Consider the following 16,282-nt stretch of genomic DNA (forward strand, 5'->3'; position numbering starts at 1 on the left):
GCTCCTCCCGGACCACCAGGACCTCGGTGCCCACTGGTGCAGAGGCCTTGTGATTTGACAGAGGCCTGTGAGCTGTGGCCACTCTGGGTCAGAGGGTGCCAAAGGCGCCGCCACCCCTCCCCCAGCTGTGAGGACTCATGCTGTTCTTGACACACTGTGTGGGTCCGGTGGGCCCTGCTTTGGACCTCGGTGCTTTCTGGGATGGGGAGGTTCCAGGTGGGGGTGTGGGGTGTCATCAGTCCCCATAGATTGGCTCCTGAGGGAACACAGCCCTCACTCCTTGGTCAGGGCCCCAAGTGAGCAGCAGTCTCAGTTCACAGAATAGGAAAACTGAGGCAGACAGCATCAGGCTTTCCGTGTTGGGCCTGGACACCCAGAGAAAGTCATCCCCGAGGGCTGCCATCAGAGGGAATGTGGCCCTGATGTGGCGTTCCTGAGGTTTCCAGTGCCTGTCCTGCCCTGTGGGGGCTTCTAGTCCTCAGCTGACTCCCCTACTGGGGCTGCTGGCCCATCCCTACCTGCTGAACCAAGTGCAGGGGGGCGCCCACATGCCTCCCTGCAGGGAGGCTGCAGGTAGAGGGTGGGCACTGGAGTGGCAGGTGGCACAGACAGGGAGGGGCAGTGCCCACGGGCCACATGTGGGACCCTCCCAGCGGCAGTAGGAATCGCAGCCATGGCCAGCAGACAAGCTGGTCCCAGGAGTCCCATCCCCACTCCTGGGCCTGTGACAGGCTGGCCTCCTCGGGCCCTGCAAGCCCCCATGTGTGGACAAGGTCAGGAACCTGGAGGCTCCGGAGAGCAGAGGGTGGTGGTCCTGCCAGCGTGAGCCCAGGCAGTGGGTATGCGGCGCTGTCGGGGGAGAGATGGCAGGAACGCTGGGAAGGATTTGAGGCTTCCACAGTGCATGGCAAATGATAAATGATTACATGGATACTTCTAGGAGGAAAAAGTTTCAAGATTAAAGATGGGACACAAGTGTAAAATCAGTGGAATTGGGTAAAACCCCTGCAATACTGACTTGACCTTTCCCCAGCAGCAGGAGTCTCAGCCATGAGGGAGCCAGACACAGCCGTCCGCACTGTTGTCTCTCAGGTCGTTCCCTTCCAACATGAGTGGAGGCTGTTCGGGGGTCAGGCCCTGGGGCAGCCCGAGGCCACAGGGTGAGGTGTGCTTGGTGGGTGGGCACAGCCTGGGGTCCCGCCTCGCATGCTGTCCCTCTGCTGCTCACCCATCCTGGACAGCAGGCTGGATGCCCTGTGGCCTCAGGTAGGCTCTGAGCAAGCAGGGTAGGGCCATGCCCATCCCTGCCCCACATGCTCCCACCTCTGACTCCTGTTGCAGACACACCGTCCAGGGGCAGAAACGTTCCAGATGAGTCAGGCCAGACTCTGCTGACTGTGATTGCCACCTCCCAGAGGTTGTGGGAGGTGCTGTCCTGTGCTGAAGTGCATCCAGAAGCTTCTAGTTTGCCCCGTGGTCTCTGAGCGCACATGGGAGGGGAGCATCTGAATCAATGCAACGTGTCAGTGTGATGTGGAAACATGTGGCTTCGCAGCACAGCACTGAGACTTCTGCGCCTATTATGCTCGTGGGCTGGGGGAGGCAAGAGACAGACATGATGGGAGCCTCAAACAGGTGGGGTCTGGCAGAAGAGACAGGGAGGAGGGAGCTGGCCAGGAGGGGGCGTGGCTCAGAGAAGGCCAGAGAGTACCTAGACAGAGATGGGATCTAGGCGGAGCAGCCATAGGACTATGCATGGACTTCCTGTGACGCATGCCAGCAGGTGTCCCTGCAGCAGCCACGCTGTCACCCTGGGCTGTGAGCGGCTATCCGGGAGCCACGCAGAAATGCCCAGGAGTTGTGGCTGCCCCGCTCTGAGGACGGCTGGGGTTGTGGCAGCACCGGCTGGGGTTGCAAGCCTGGTTCCTCAGGGCAGCTGCACTCCTCCCTGGGTGGGGACCCAAACCTCATGCAGGCCTGGAAACACCGTGGCTGTGTGTGGGGTGCACGTGTGCAGATACATGTATCTGTGTGTACTCACTGCTGAGGGAAGACAGCACTGGGCCAGCATCTGTTTTCTCCTGAGTCTTTATTTCATTTCTTTTCTCAGGTGACACCCTTGGGACCCTCCTGGGACCTGCTCTGGGAGAGCCTGAGATCCTGGGGCACCTGAGTGGAAGGCCACCGTCTCACAGCATGGCGAGTCGGCGAATGCCAGAGGCTGCAAGGACCAGGTATAGGGGACACTGGGGGAGCGGCCGGGTCCCCTTGAAACACGAAAACCGGCCCAGGTTTTCCCCGGTGACCCCATTCTGGTCCGCTCTTGGCTCTGTCAACCTGGTGGGGGCTCAGTCCTCAAGAAGGCCGGCAGGGGCGCGGGCACAGGGATATGTGCAGGGCCTGGTGACCTGCCCCTGCAGCTGAGCCCTACCCAGTCTGGCCAAGCCACTGCTCACGGATAGAAGCGTCTGACGAGGTCTTTCTTGTTGACCTTGCCCATCTGGTTCCGTGGGATCTCCTCCACCAGCACCAGGTCCGAGGGTACCGCGTATGGGGCCAGGATGCCTCTGCAGGAACAGGTGCCACCTGAGACGGGCTCACTGCACTGCTGGCTGGGGACCAGCAGTGTGAACAGGCACCCACACCTGCCTGTGCCCTGGAGCTTGGGTGTGCCCAACCACATGACGTGGCCGGCATCCCCCAACCGCACATGCCATGGTGAGTGCAGGCCTTCTTGGATGAGGTCCAAGGACAGGCCTGTCTGGAGCAACCCCTGGACAGCAGGCAGAGGGCTGAGGGGCCCCCGAGTGGGGCCAAGCCTCCCAAGACCCCTGCTGGAGCTGGAAAGCCCACCTCTTCCACGGCCTGTTCCCTGCAGAGTCGAGCATAAAGAAAGCTTCTGGAAGGGCCGAGAAGGTGGTTGGGGTGGAGTGGTCTGCTCTGCACAGGGGTTTAGAGACCCAAGCAAATCACCAGCTGGTGCGGCTGAGATCCTACAGACCCTGCATGGCAGGGGTGCCCCCTGAGGTCAATACCCACTCACAGTCCCATCTTGCTGCCAAGACTTGGCATCTCATCCCATGGTGCTTGGGTGACACATTGACATTCCATGGCCCCCTGCACCCTGCCGTGTGCCACCCACCCAGCAGCTAGGCCACACTTCTTGCTGTGCCACATGGTGCTGGTGCCCAGACCTAGAGGAGAGAGGACACAGCTGCCCTGGCTGCACTCAGAAGCCTGCTGAGGACAGCATGTCGGGGGACAGTGACAGAGAAATCATAAAAGCAGCTGTAGGATATGCCACCCACATCCAGTCATGTTCCCATAGGAGACAGGCAGCAGTGCCACTTCTGGTGCATAGACAAAGCCCACAACCCAGAGTCCCCGCTCCAGGGAAAGTGTCTTCAGGAGTGGAGATGGATTTGAGGCTTCTCTAGACCCCCGAAGTGGAAGGAGCCATCACCAGCAGGTATGTGCTGGGACATGCCGAGGATGCCACGCCAAGGGAGGGAGAATGGCCACATGTGTCAGCATCATCATTTCCTATGGTTAACTCTCTTCAAAAAGAATGACGTTCAATAAGAGCATTGACATGAAAAGTGCATGGCTGCAACTGGGAGGAAGTGCGCTGCTGTGTAGACACAGCCAGGTGATGTCACCTGCAGCAGCTGGGGGAGTCAACCTGAGTTAGCACCACTGAGTATCATGGAAACTGGGACTGTGGAACATGCATTTCTGTGGCTGGTCTGTGGACAGAAGATGATGGACATTTCGTGGACATTGTAAACCCTGAGTTAGCACCACTGAGAGAGAGGACGTGGGTTTAGACTCTGTGGCACTTGCGTTTCTGTAGCCTGTCTGGGAAGGAGAGCTTCACATCTGCAGAGGACTCTGCCCTCCAGAGAGGACTCTGTCCTTACCCATGGCCCCGAGGGACTCTCATACCAGCTGACCTCACACCACACCTCCAGAACAGCTTCAGGGGGAGACCCTGGCGAGACCCAGGGGTCGAGATGCCACTCGGTAAAGCAAGTTTCCCCGTGGAGAAGCCCATGTGGACACCGGAGTCACTGACCCCAGCCACGATCACAGCCCTTCTGGAGGAGTGAGCATTGGGCACAGAACTGCACACGGCTTCACAGCAACACCTGCCACGCATCCATGGCCAGGGGAGGTTGTGGTGCTGTGACCACTGCCCACCAGCGATGACAGGAGGGCGTGGCTTAGTGATGGGGCAGGCACACCCTTCTCAGCAGCCCAGATGGGCACACGGGTCCCTGAGGGTGACCATGGACCGAGGCTGACCAGCACAGGACAGCCAATTGCTCAGGGCATTGTCAGAAAGTCCTAACAGGTTGGAAGCTCAGGTCACTGTCAGCGGGAAACCCAGCAGGTTTCCGAGTTCAGAAGCCAAGCTCCAGTTCATAGAAAAAGGGTCTGGTGCTGCTCAGAAGCGGCCAGGAAGGCACAACCCAGAGGGTTGTCTGGTATGGATGCCTGTCCACGTGGCCCCTCCATGCAGAGACCATGGCCCTGTAGCCTGAGTACTTGGGGCCATGCCCCCACCTCCCCCAGGTGCCTGGCTGACTTCACTGTCAGCACTGGGACAGCATTTCTAAGTAAGATCCCTTTTCTTTCCATTTCAGACAGTACCCTGGGCTTCCTGCCCTTCTACCCCCTGCCACGGCATCCCTGCTCTTCCTTGGAATAGGACGCAGTGCTCACAGAGCCATGTAACATGGTGTACCACAGATGCAGCAGCGCTGGAACAACATCTTCCCTCTTGGGCAGCTTTTGCTCCTGGACATACTCGCCATGTTATCCTGGTTTCTGGCACCCGTCACAACTCCAGCAGCGTCTTCTGACAGCCACGGACCCTCCTGATGCACAGGTTGGGCACCGATAGTGTTCCCCACCGCACCTCTGCCCTCAGTCCTGGGACGTTCTGGTGTTGGCGGTTCGGTGACTCATTTTCTGTATTTTCCCATCTGTCTTTCTAGAAGTCCTAGAGCTGGACTCCTGGCTTCCGCCTTACCTTCCTGTCTCTCTGTTCTGCTTTCTGGCCTGCTGGTCTCAACTCCGAGTCTCAACTCAGGGTTAACGAAGAACCTGGGGCAGGGCCTGGTCTGACAGCTTTTGGGATCCCTCAGGAGGCCACCTCCAATCGCATCTGGGCGGGAGGCCCGTCCGTTCCCTCCTGCATGCTGCCATCAGTCTCAGGTCTGCATTCGCAGGTTGCTGCCTCTTCCGGGACCTCCCCTCCTCCAAGATGGATACCAAGACCCAGACTGGTCCTCGCCCAGCCTCCAGGTCTGGGAGTGTTCCTGCCAATCTGTCTGCCCCCACCTCCCTCTCACCCTGCCTGCCCCCACCCACCCCTGCTGCTCTACCTCGCCCACTCTCTGAGCTCCTTGTGGGTCAGCATGTGTCCTTCTTGGAGAGTTGCCACGGCGGTAACCCGCTGGCCCCACGTCATATCTGGGACTCCAATCACAGCCACATCTGTGGACAGAAGGACAGACTAGATGTGAGAACACCTCAGTGACCTCTGCACACCAAAGAGCACCATGATGGGAGGAAATGCCAGGTGGCACTGCAAGGTCCTGCAGGTGCCAGGAGGGGGTCCTGGGGGGCCCTGCCTGTCACACAGGGAGCTGCAGGCCTGCATGGTGGAGTGAGGATGCCCACGTCTGTCAGGGTCAGGCATCCATGGGGTGGGGACAGCTGTGCCTCTCAGGGGCAGGTGTCCATGGGCTGAGGACACCCGTGTTGCCTGGGGCTAGGTATCCATGGGGTGAGGACAGTTGTGTCTCTCGGGGTGGGCATCTGTGGGCTCAGCTTTCCCACCACTCTCACTGGAACATGCCACCATCCTACATGGAGGTTGTACAGGCTGGACTTCCACCCTGGCCAGTCCTGGGAGCCCCACAGGACGGGTAGGCAGGCGGTGGTGCTCCCATCCCAGTCCTGTGTGCCCCAGGCCCAGGGTGGAGGCACATGCCATGGGACCCTGTGGCAACTGGAAAGGGGCCACTCATCCCTGACCATCTAAACCCCAGACATGGCCTCGGGTATCCGGCAGCTCAGGCCACCCACCTGTGATGCTAGGATGGGCCAGCAGGTGCTGCTCCACCTCCAGGGCGCTGACCTTGTAGCCTCCAGTCTTGATGATGTCCACCGAGGTACGCCCACGGATCCAGTACTGGCCATCCCTGAACACCGCGGTGTCCCCTGGGGAGGGGCTCTGGTTACTCTCCTGTGGCCGCCACATCCAGCATGGGTCACCAGATGTGCCCCGAGCTCCCAGCAGTCACTCTGTGTCTCTGGGAGACAAATCTGCCCCCTACCCTCAGCCATGAGCCCCAGGGGCTGCTGGCACCCCCCACCGAGGTCAGGTTGGCAGTGGGCTCAGAGCCCACCGGGACCCGTGAGATGCTGAAGCCACGCCAGGCTGCGGGGTCCACATGAGTGCCCTGTACTCGTGACCCACTTGGCTGTTTTGTGACACTCGGTGACCATGAAGTATTAGTGGTGCTTTCAGAACACAGCAATAGCATGACATCCCGTGGCTCTGACCCTAACTTGGGATGGGCATGGGGGTGCACCAGGCCCCTCTGCAGGGGAGGCCAAACAGTCCAGGATCACAGGCCCTTTCTCCATGTAGGCCAGGCCTGGGGGCATCCAGCTGGATGCCGGGGAGACTGTGAACCTTCTGACGTCCGTGGGGGAGGGTCCAGCAGTGACCCCCGTGCTTCCCAATGGGATCTTGCATGCAGTGCTGTGGGGGAACCAGACTTCTGGGGCCTCTGCCTGGCTATCTCTTGCTTCTGCACCTGGCACCACAGCCCAGAGACAGTGGCTGGGCCACCCTCACTTTTCACAAGGCAAAGCCAGGTCTCCCACCCGCGCCCCCCCCATGCCACACTCGGGCCTCACACAGACACCCAAACTCTGGTCTCTGCCTTGAGTAGCTCACTGTACTTCACAGACACCGCCAGGCGTTAAGAGTGGGGCTGAGGGACGACGGGGTCACAGGCCTGCTCTCAGCCTGAAGCTGTCTTATGGTGTACACCCAGGGCATGCGTGTGTGTGTGTGTGTGTGTGTGTGTGTGTGTGTGTGTATGTGTGTGTGTGTGTGTTTCTATAGGAGTGCAGTGTGTGCACAGATGTGCCCATGGGCATGTGTAGTGCATGTGGATGCCTCCCCTACCAGAACAGTGCTGGGCCTTACCCACCTGTGCCCCACCCCCTCACCCTGCACATGGGTCCCCAGCTGGAGCAAATCACCAGTTTCAATCCACATTACACTGTCACACAGGATGGTCCATCCGTCACCTCGCCTGACCTGCGGAGCGCTCATCTATTAAGCAAGACGGATTGGTGCATCAGGCAGGCTGTGGGCTCATTTATGGAGCAGAGAGGAAGAAGCACAGAGACAGAGGCCGCACTGGAGGTTCTCTCTCCAGCATTGGACTCCATGCCTGTGGGAGGCAGAAGTGAGAAGCTCTTGGGTGGGTGGGCGGCCTCCCATGGACCTGTGACAGCCTGGCTGGCAGGGGCTGGGACAGAGCACATGGTGAGGGCTGCTCTGTGATGTCCCTCCAGCACGAGCTCACCCTCCGGGTGTGATGCCCTCTGTGACTCTCAGCACACAGTGGCTGCAGCCCCAGCCCCAGCCAGCTCCTTTCTGCTCCTTCCCTGCCCACCAGGCACCCACAAACAACAGCCCTGGCCACATCCTCATTGATGAAGGAGGGCTGGTGTCGTCCTGGGCTCCAACCCCAGTGCCAGGGGCCCAGGTTTAACCAAAGTCTCAACAGGACCTCAGAGTGGGATGGTGCAGGGTGGTGTGTGATGCAGCTGGGTGACATGGTGGTGGGGAGTGTGACACAAGCCACCCCTCAACATACCATTGAGCGAGTCTCATCACATCTACTCGTAACAACACATTTATGGACACTCATCGACTCTGGCTCTGGAGTCTCTCCCAACACACACAGTGGGTTTGAGCGCCGACCTCACCGGGGCTGCCTCCTGTCTCTGCATCCATAGGACTGAGTCAGTCTCGCCAATGCTCAAGCCCCGTTTCTGGAAGTGTGGGTGGCATGTGGACCCCACCTCCCCACCCCCAGGGTGACCTCGTCTGTGGTCCTCCAAGGAGGCGCCTGGCTGGGTCCTGACCCACACAGGTGAGAAGAGGTGTGTCTTGCCCGAGGCTGAGCCTGGATCTGGGCAATGCCGGCACCTCCAGCCCCATGCCAAGAAAAGGCAAGGGAGTGGCCAGGCCAGCCCGCCTGACACCCTTCCTCCCAGATGGCCAGACAGTGATGGTATGTCTGAGGAGTGGGCTCCTGGTCCTGGAGGGTGCTCTGAGGGACTCTGGGCCTCTGGCCCTGAAGGCTGCCTCCGTGTCTGTCCTGAGGCCCTTCCTGGTTCCTGAACCTCACCTTTCCTGGGGCCTGCCCATCGTAGGGGGAAGTTGAGACCCCAGCCAGAAGTTCTGAGCCCTTTCCCTGGGTGCTCAGTGAAGGGCACCCACTGAGGGGCTGGCTGGCCACCATCCCATGGGCTCTGGAAAAAGACAGGGCCCGGGCAACCCCCTCAGGTCCCCTCCCACTATGGGAGCTTTTCTGTCCTCACAATAAATTCTGTTAAAAAAAAGAAAAAAGAAAAAAGAGGCAAGGCCTGTGGAGGAAGAAGGAGTCCAAGGAAGCCAGGACACCATTCAGGAATGTTTCTAACCCAGACTTGGCAGGACAGAAGGCTGGCCAGTTACACACGTCCTCAGACCCACGCCTCATGCCAGGTGTGGAGGAACAGGGTAGAGCTGAGGAAGGCAGGAGCAGGCGGAGGGATGGAGATACCGTGTGGATTCCAGCCTGGCGGGGTTCTGAGTCTGGGACTTGCCAGGGACCAGCGCCCGGGAGTCCAAGAGGCTGAGACCTCTGGACGTGGGGACAGCCTGAAGAGGGAAGGAACCACGGGCCCGAGGCTCATTCTGAATGGCAACTCCACCATCCGGGCAGTGTAGAAGCTGCACACACTGGGCTGAGATGTGGCTAGAAGGGGACCTTGCCTCCAGGTGGGAGAGCGGGCCGCAGTGTTGTCAGTGGGTCACACAAGACTTGGAGATCACAGAATAAACAGCTGATGGGTCCAGGGAAGGAGTGGCTGTAGGTTCTCATTCCAAACTGGCAAAACTGCACAGATCTGCAGGCCCAGGGCATGTAATTTTGGTCTTAGAAAACCTTAAAAACATTCGCCTTCTGCCCAGAGTCCTCATGTACGTCCTGCCCCAGGCAAGAACACGCCAGGATGGCAGCGACCTGATGCTCAGTGCGAGGGGGCCACAGGAGGGCCCTCGGAGCCGAGTGAGAACCTGCATTGGCTTCTCTCCGCCTAGGATATACACAACATACCGAATCTGCAGAAAGACTGTCAGAACTCAGGAGAAATGTCAACAGGCTTTCGTGATCTGGACCCAAACATCAACATGTCCAGCACACCAGAGCAGCCACATCAAGGCTGCCACAGAATCCCATTCATACCAGCAAACAGAATGACATGGTGGCACTCAGCATGCCACCCACCAAGACCTGGTGGAGATGGGCTCCATGGACACGAACACGCTGAGGGGTGTGGGAAGGCCCTGTGGGGTAAGGCCCAGCAGATGCAGGCTGGGGGCAGTCGCTTCCCCGCCTGGCCATCTTGGCTTGTGGGGGCCAGCAGGTATGAGGGCCATGTCCCCCTCAGTAGGGCAGCCCCTCCCTGGGGTTGCCTCTGCCGTGTCCACCCGAGGCCTGCTGACAGATGACACGGCCTGTTTGGGGGCACCCTAGACTTCTGGCCCCCTGAGGGCCTTGTGAATAAGCCCCTTCCCCATGGGTGCTAGCAGGACTCAGGCCACACTCACATCTGAAAATGCCTTGTACCTGGTGTCCAGGACCGGCCGGGTGTAGACAGGCCAAGGATCCAGCATGGACCCTGGCAGCTGGGCCACATGCCACAGTGCTTGACATGCCCACAGGGTACAAGGTCACACATGGGGCAGGCTGCCCAGAGTGTGGCATCTCACATGGGGACACATGGGTCTTGCCTGACCATGCCACCACAGTGCAGCTCTGGGTGCACCAAAGGCTTCACTTTGCAGGAGCAAAACTCACAAACACCAGAAGAAACTATAGGAGAGCATCCCGCAACTGCAGGGCACAAAGGCTCTTAAGGAGGACAAAGAAGGAAACACATGGAGAAGACAGCAGGCATGACCACAGCATGGAAGGCGCCATCAGCAAGGGGCACGCGGCATGGCAGAGGACAGCCCTTCCTGGCCACAGAGCAGGAAGCAGCCACACCACAGCAGGCCATTGTGGCCACAGGTCAGGGTAGCGCTCAGGGTGAGGTTCCCATGGGACGCTGCCACATCCCAGCACTGTCCCCACTCCCTGGGACCCTTTCGGCTCCTGGCTCCCAAGGGTGGTGCCACTGCTGATGGTGGCCTGCCCCATGGTCCAGCACTGTGTCCCTGAGGAAAACCAAGGTCATGCCCCTCTTGTGGGGCCTGAGCACCCAGTGGCCACACAGAGGTGCATCCTGCAGTCGGCTGGAACGGCCCCTCCTCTGTGCAGGCCCACTAGGCAGCCTGGTGTCCGTGGGAGGGAGACACCTCCCCCTGGAGCTGTCGGAGTGCAGGTGCTCGGGAAAGGGGGACTTCACTTCAATCAACCTGGCCCCAAGGGTAGGCCCACACAGACCCCCTGCGCTGATGGCAGGGTGGGGTTGGGGGAGGGGGCACTGTTCATTCCTGCATTCTGAGAATAGCTCCGACCACGCCACTGGTCTCTCAACCCAGAACTGGCACAAGCCTGACTGGCCTCAGGAAGGTCTGTGTCCAGGACACCTGTGTCCCTTCCCCACAGAGGCATCTATCACCCTGTGCAGCCAGGCCTGGCCTCGAGAGGCAGCTCCGACCATGAGGGAGGCAGGGCCTGGCCTCCTCACGTGCCCTGACATCAAGCCTGGGGCCCAGAGGCCACCCGGTTCCACAGCAGAGGCTGTGGGGTGACCCTGACACCACCAGGCCCTGCAGCCTACAGTGCTCGCCTGGCATCCGGCCCTCTGATAAGTGGTCCTGGCAGCTGGAGCTGTTGCTCCCAACTTTCTGTTCCTTGGGGCCGCTATATCCCAACTAAAACCATGAGACCTCCTGGACCTTGGTCACTGCCTGACATGTGAGCATGACCCACCCTGAAGCCCAGGCAGGGTCTGGGGTCTGGGGAAATGGAGCCTGGCTCGGGCATGATAGGCCCCTTGCTGCAGCCCCTCCACGTGTAGCTGGGGATGGGGCTGAACCTGGCCAAGACACAGGTTGGCACCTGGCGGTACATACCCTGCAAGTGAGCAGATGGCCTTGAATAGCCCAGTTGGAAATGGGGCACTGGGCATGGCCGTGCTCTCCTTGTAGGCTCCCACCCCACCTCCTGCTCCCCTCCAGCCCTTGAGCTCAGGGGCTCTCCTGGATCCAGGGATGGTTCTGAGGGCAGTGGAGGGCTTTCTCCCAGCTGGTGTTCAAGATGCCCCACTGCAGGGATGCTGGCCCCATCCCTCTCCTCACACCCCCAAACCAGCCCCTGATGGTGCCACTGTCTGCTCATGAGATGGAAGCAGCCGGCACAGGGGCAGGAGGTGGCAGGAACAGAGTGGTGGCCTAGGCTTCCCCAACGCTGCTGGCTCACACCAGAACCTGTGTGGCAGACCGGCCAGGGAAAGGATTAAGCTGAGGTTCCTGATCCCTATATGTCAGTTCACCAGCTGTGAGTGGACTACAGTTCTCATCCTAGGCTCTCATCACCACTGCTGTTGGCTGTGAGGCAGGTTGAGCCCTCCACCTGCCAGAGAGCCAACCCCGCATTCCCCTGCTGCCCACCCCCATCACAAGGAAATCAAAGCCAACCTCCTGAAGATGTCTCGTACAGTAATTGACATGCCATCCTCCTGGCCAGAATGTTCACCAGTGCTGGTGGCGCCCAGGCCGTCCCCACCTCCCACCCCACCATCCCTCCGTGGCCCTGTGAGCCCTGCTGTCGGCAGAACCCACGAGGTCTGGCTCCCTTGCTTTAAAGTAAAAAGTCGACAGCTTTTCATCTGAATGTAAACATAAAGAGAAAGCCACACAACGAGGTATGTCCAGGCAGCTGTGTAAGGTGCTGGAGGGACGGGCAGGCCCCCTGGAGCTGTGTTCTTGCATTGAAGGATTGTCACAGGAGAGGCTTGCTGCCAGAGGAGCTGGCGCTAGAGGGGCGCACGATAGGGCATACTGGGTGCATGCTGCCCTGTCAGACAATGTGGGGCAGGAGCCTGTCACCTGTCACCTGTCACTGGGGTTTCTGGTCCCAGCCCCAGCCCTCTGCTGAAGTCAGCCCCAGTGTGGCCTGTGGGTGGTTCATGGGGCAGCATCTGTTTTGAGGCTCATGGAACCTTCACTCTGCAAGCCTGCAGAGACCCCATGCACCTGCCTAGCACAATCAGGGCTCTGGGGGGGCAACGCCCATGTTGCTTTTCCATTGTCCCTTCTTGCCCACAGGACCAGATGCTCTGACCATGGTTGCTAGGAGAGGGAAGAGAAAGAGGGAGAGCCCATGCAGGACTGTGGGCCCATGGGGGCAGGGGAAACCAGCTGGGCCAGTGAGGCTTGCCTCAGTACCACCGAGGGGAGGCTGGAACTGCTGGAGGCTACCCCTTGGTAGGGTAGACCCTCCACCTGCCTTCACTCTCAGGCCCTGCTCGATGGGAGCTGAGTCCCCCAGCACCAAGGCTGCCGGGTCTCACTCCGCCCACCCACTCAGTCATGCTGACCTCAGGCCGGCGATGGCCACAGATTCCCGAGTGGAGGCTGGCAGGTGACCCCACCCACCACAGTCCACAAGGGCCCCGACTGCTGAGACAACACACCTGTGCACAGCTCATGCTAGCACATGCTGCAGGGCCTCTTGGGTCAACAGGATGAAGGCATGCATCAGCTGGACCAGAGGCCATGAGCCATGGGCCATCACCACCCCCTCTCCCTCTCATGTGCATGGAGCCATCCCCCTGCATGCGACCTCAGCCCTGTTCCGGTGGAAGAGCACGGGAGAGGCACGCTTCGCACCACAGGCCAGCATGTTGTGACATATGGAAACAGGCCTTTCTTTTCGGAAGCTATTTTCTTAAGATTATTATATGATAATGCTCAGCACAAACATTTTAGAAACATAAAAAAGCAAAGAGGAAATAAGTAAATGAGAAGAAGGCCAGGTGACGGCGTTCCCGTTGTCTCCTTCCAGATAGATGCGCCAGTACAGACACAGGGCACACCTGACACATCTACTATCTGCCATGTCACGTGGCAGGACATGGGCTCCAGGGACCACATCCACATCTCAGAAAGGCAGGGCTGGGCAGGAGTTGCTTGGGCGGGTTCCAGGTATGCGTCTCAGGAATGAGGACAGGGTGGCAGGGGGGGCCGCCAATGCACACCAGGGTTGCCACCTTCCCTGACCCACGGGGCTCCTGGGCCGCCTCACATACCAAGAGTTTCCATTCGCCGTGGCCATCCCAGCCGGTGACACCGAGGGCACATGGACTTGTGGACAACATAGACTAAAGGCCAAGCTGCACACAACCCTCACCACACCAAGGTGATGCTTGACCCCGGGTGGGAGGGAAGCTGCACAGAGCCCAGGTGGGAGGGGCTCAGGTGGCCAGAGAGGACAGCAGTCCACCTGTGTGTAGGAGAGAACCTCACCCATGAGGGGCAGCAGGACTGTGGGGAGTAGTGTGGGGACCACAGGGAGGAACACTGGGACTGTGGGGAGGAACACATGGGGACCATGGCAGGGGGACGCTGGGACCAAGGGGAGGAATGCTAGGACCACGGAGAGGGATGCTGGGATCACGGGGAGGAGCATGGAGAATACATGGAAGAACACATGAGGATCAGCATATGGTCACGCCACGTGTACAGCAGGGCGGCTGCCTGGGTGAGGGATGGTGTGGGAGCCTTGTCACTGGAGGGAAGGATGTCCTGGGTCCTTCTGAGGGACACAGGCCTATGAAGCCTCCTGCAGAAGCCAGCAGGGAGGCCGGGTGCTCAGTGGGCGCAGTGTCAGAACAGTACCTCCTCCCCCACCCTGCCTTCTGCCCTGGTCTGAGAATTCTGGGAACACCCAGGCTAGGAGACACCAACTCAAATTCTATCTGGGGTAGCCAGGTCACACCCCCGCTGTATCCCTTCCACCCCTACCCCAACCCCTCTGCCCATGCCCTATTCTCTCTGCCTCTGCTCTGTCCCCTCCACCTCTGCCCTGTCTCCTCTGCCCCTGCCCCATCCCCTCTGCCTCTGCCCCATCTTCTCTGTCCCTGCACAGTATCCTCTGGGGTTTCCTCTGCTCCCATTTTGGGTCCTACCTGGTTTTTAAATTTTTTTTAAGTTGGAGTCTCACTCCGTCACCCAGGCTGGAGTGCAGTGGCAAGCTCACGGCCACCCCGGTGTCGACCTGCTGGGCTCCAGTGATCCTTCCACCTTAACCTTCCAAATAACCAAAACTACAGGTGTGTACTACCATGCCCTGCTAATTTTTTTGAGTTATTGTAGCGATGAGGTCTCACCAAGTTGCCTGGGTTGGTCTCAAACCCACAGGTTCAGGCAATCCACTTGCCTCGGTCTCCCAAAGTGCTAGGATAGATAACAGGCTAAGCCACCAATTCCGGTCCAGGTCCTACCTGTTTTAAACCAGCCATCCGAGGTGAAGGCACTTTCAGTTTCCTCTGGCTTGTCCCAGTACTCTCGGAACACGGAGGGCCCCCTGACCAGCAGCTCCCCCTCCTTCTCCTCGAACCCTGGGGTCACCTGTGGAGGGAGAGAATGTGCAGGCTGACACTGGGCATGGCCTCATGCATCAGCTCTGTGTCCCCGGTGTCCCTACATGGGAGCCCCTCATGGGACCCGCCCATCCTGAGGCCCATGGTTTCTGAGACACTTTGCTGGGAATGTTTGAACATTGCAGCTGTTAATAGGTGGGACTCCATCATGCCAGGGCCGTGCAGTCGTTCCTGCCCTGGCTGCCTGCCTGGGTAGCTGGACTGGGAGCCATGTCATCGCACTGCTCCCAGACAGCCACAGACAGCAGGTATGTTCAGTATGTCCCCTAGACAAGATGGCACCAGGCCTGGGCTGGATTCAAGCCATCTGTCCACTTCTGAAAGCTATGCCCAAGTCCATCTTCATGGTGTTTCTCAGACCAACAACATGGCACAGGAGATATGGGCAGCTGTCCACGACCCCATCCCCTGCAGCAGCTGTGGGCAGTACCCCTGCAGGGCCCTCTGGAGCTGCCTGCTCTGCTCACTGATCAGTTGCAGGAAGGAAGAACCGTGGTGAGGACTGGCAAGCCAGACAGGTGGAGTGACTGGGTGCCTGTTGGGTACTGGGCAGGTGGGACCCTCTGGAGCCATGGAGACACCAGCAAGTGTAAGGAGGGGAGGCAGAGGGTACAGGACGCGTGGGCCTCGGTAAGCCATACCAGCTGCACAGCCCCCACTATTCTGCACCTTAAGTGACTGACCATGGCCTAGGAGGCTGAGGGCACTGCCGAGTCTCACTTAGGCTCATTGCCTGCCATTTGGAATGGAGGTTCTTAAAATCCAGGGACCGTGCAAGTCAGCTGTCCCTGCACCTCGATTGTCCGATGCTGAAAAGAATGTTGGAGCCCCTGGATGACACAGCACATGAGGCAAGGACCCCACTCCCCCCAGCCCTGGTCCACTGTGTCATCCACTGACTCCCAGCCGGGCGTCCTATAGGAGACAGGGACACCACCTGTGAGAGGTGAGACATACCCTGTATAGGCAATGGATGCCCAGCCTGCCTCCTGCCATCCTATCCCCTCGGTTGAGGCTTGTGTGTTTTGTTTTATTTGTTGAGTCAGTGTCTTACTCTGTTGCCCAGGCTGGAGTACAGTGGCATGATCATGGCATCCGCAGCCTCAACTTACTGGGCTCAGGCAATCCTTCCAACTCAGCCTTCCAAGGAGCTGTTAACTATAGGCCCCACATCACACCTGGCTGATTTTTTGACTTATTGTAGAGATGAGGCCTTGACAAGTTGTCCAGGTTGGTCTTGAATCCCTGGTCTCAGGCAATCCTCTCGCCTCTGCCTCCCAAAGTGCTGAGATGACAGGCATGAGCCACCATGCCCAATGTGTTTGTTTTTTCAAACTAAACCATATACTTTACTGAATGTCACTAA

General features: G+C 59.2%; 1 protein-coding gene across 1 annotated transcript in view; it reads right to left on the reverse strand.

Moving 5' to 3' along the window:
- Positions 1-2,072: 2,072 nt before the first annotated feature.
- ACSF3 (acyl-CoA synthetase family member 3) overlaps positions 2,073-16,282 on the reverse strand; it is a 59,602-nt gene continuing 45,392 nt past the window's right edge. The window contains exons 7-10 of the mRNA XM_008053154.1: positions 14,758-14,884; positions 6,097-6,231; positions 5,391-5,502; positions 2,073-2,567 (exon numbers count right to left, since the gene is read on the reverse strand). Of these exons, the coding sequence (XP_008051345.1) occupies positions 2,453-2,567; positions 5,391-5,502; positions 6,097-6,231; positions 14,758-14,884 (489 nt within the window). The 3' untranslated portion in view covers positions 2,073-2,452. The remainder of the gene's footprint in view (positions 2,568-5,390; positions 5,503-6,096; positions 6,232-14,757; positions 14,885-16,282) is intronic.

Source organism: Carlito syrichta, unplaced genomic scaffold (assembly GCF_000164805.1).
Source record: "Carlito syrichta isolate Samal-C Ts95f unplaced genomic scaffold, Tarsius_syrichta-2.0.1 Scaffold287922, whole genome shotgun sequence".
Classification (NCBI taxonomy): Eukaryota; Metazoa; Chordata; class Mammalia; order Primates; family Tarsiidae; genus Carlito; species Carlito syrichta.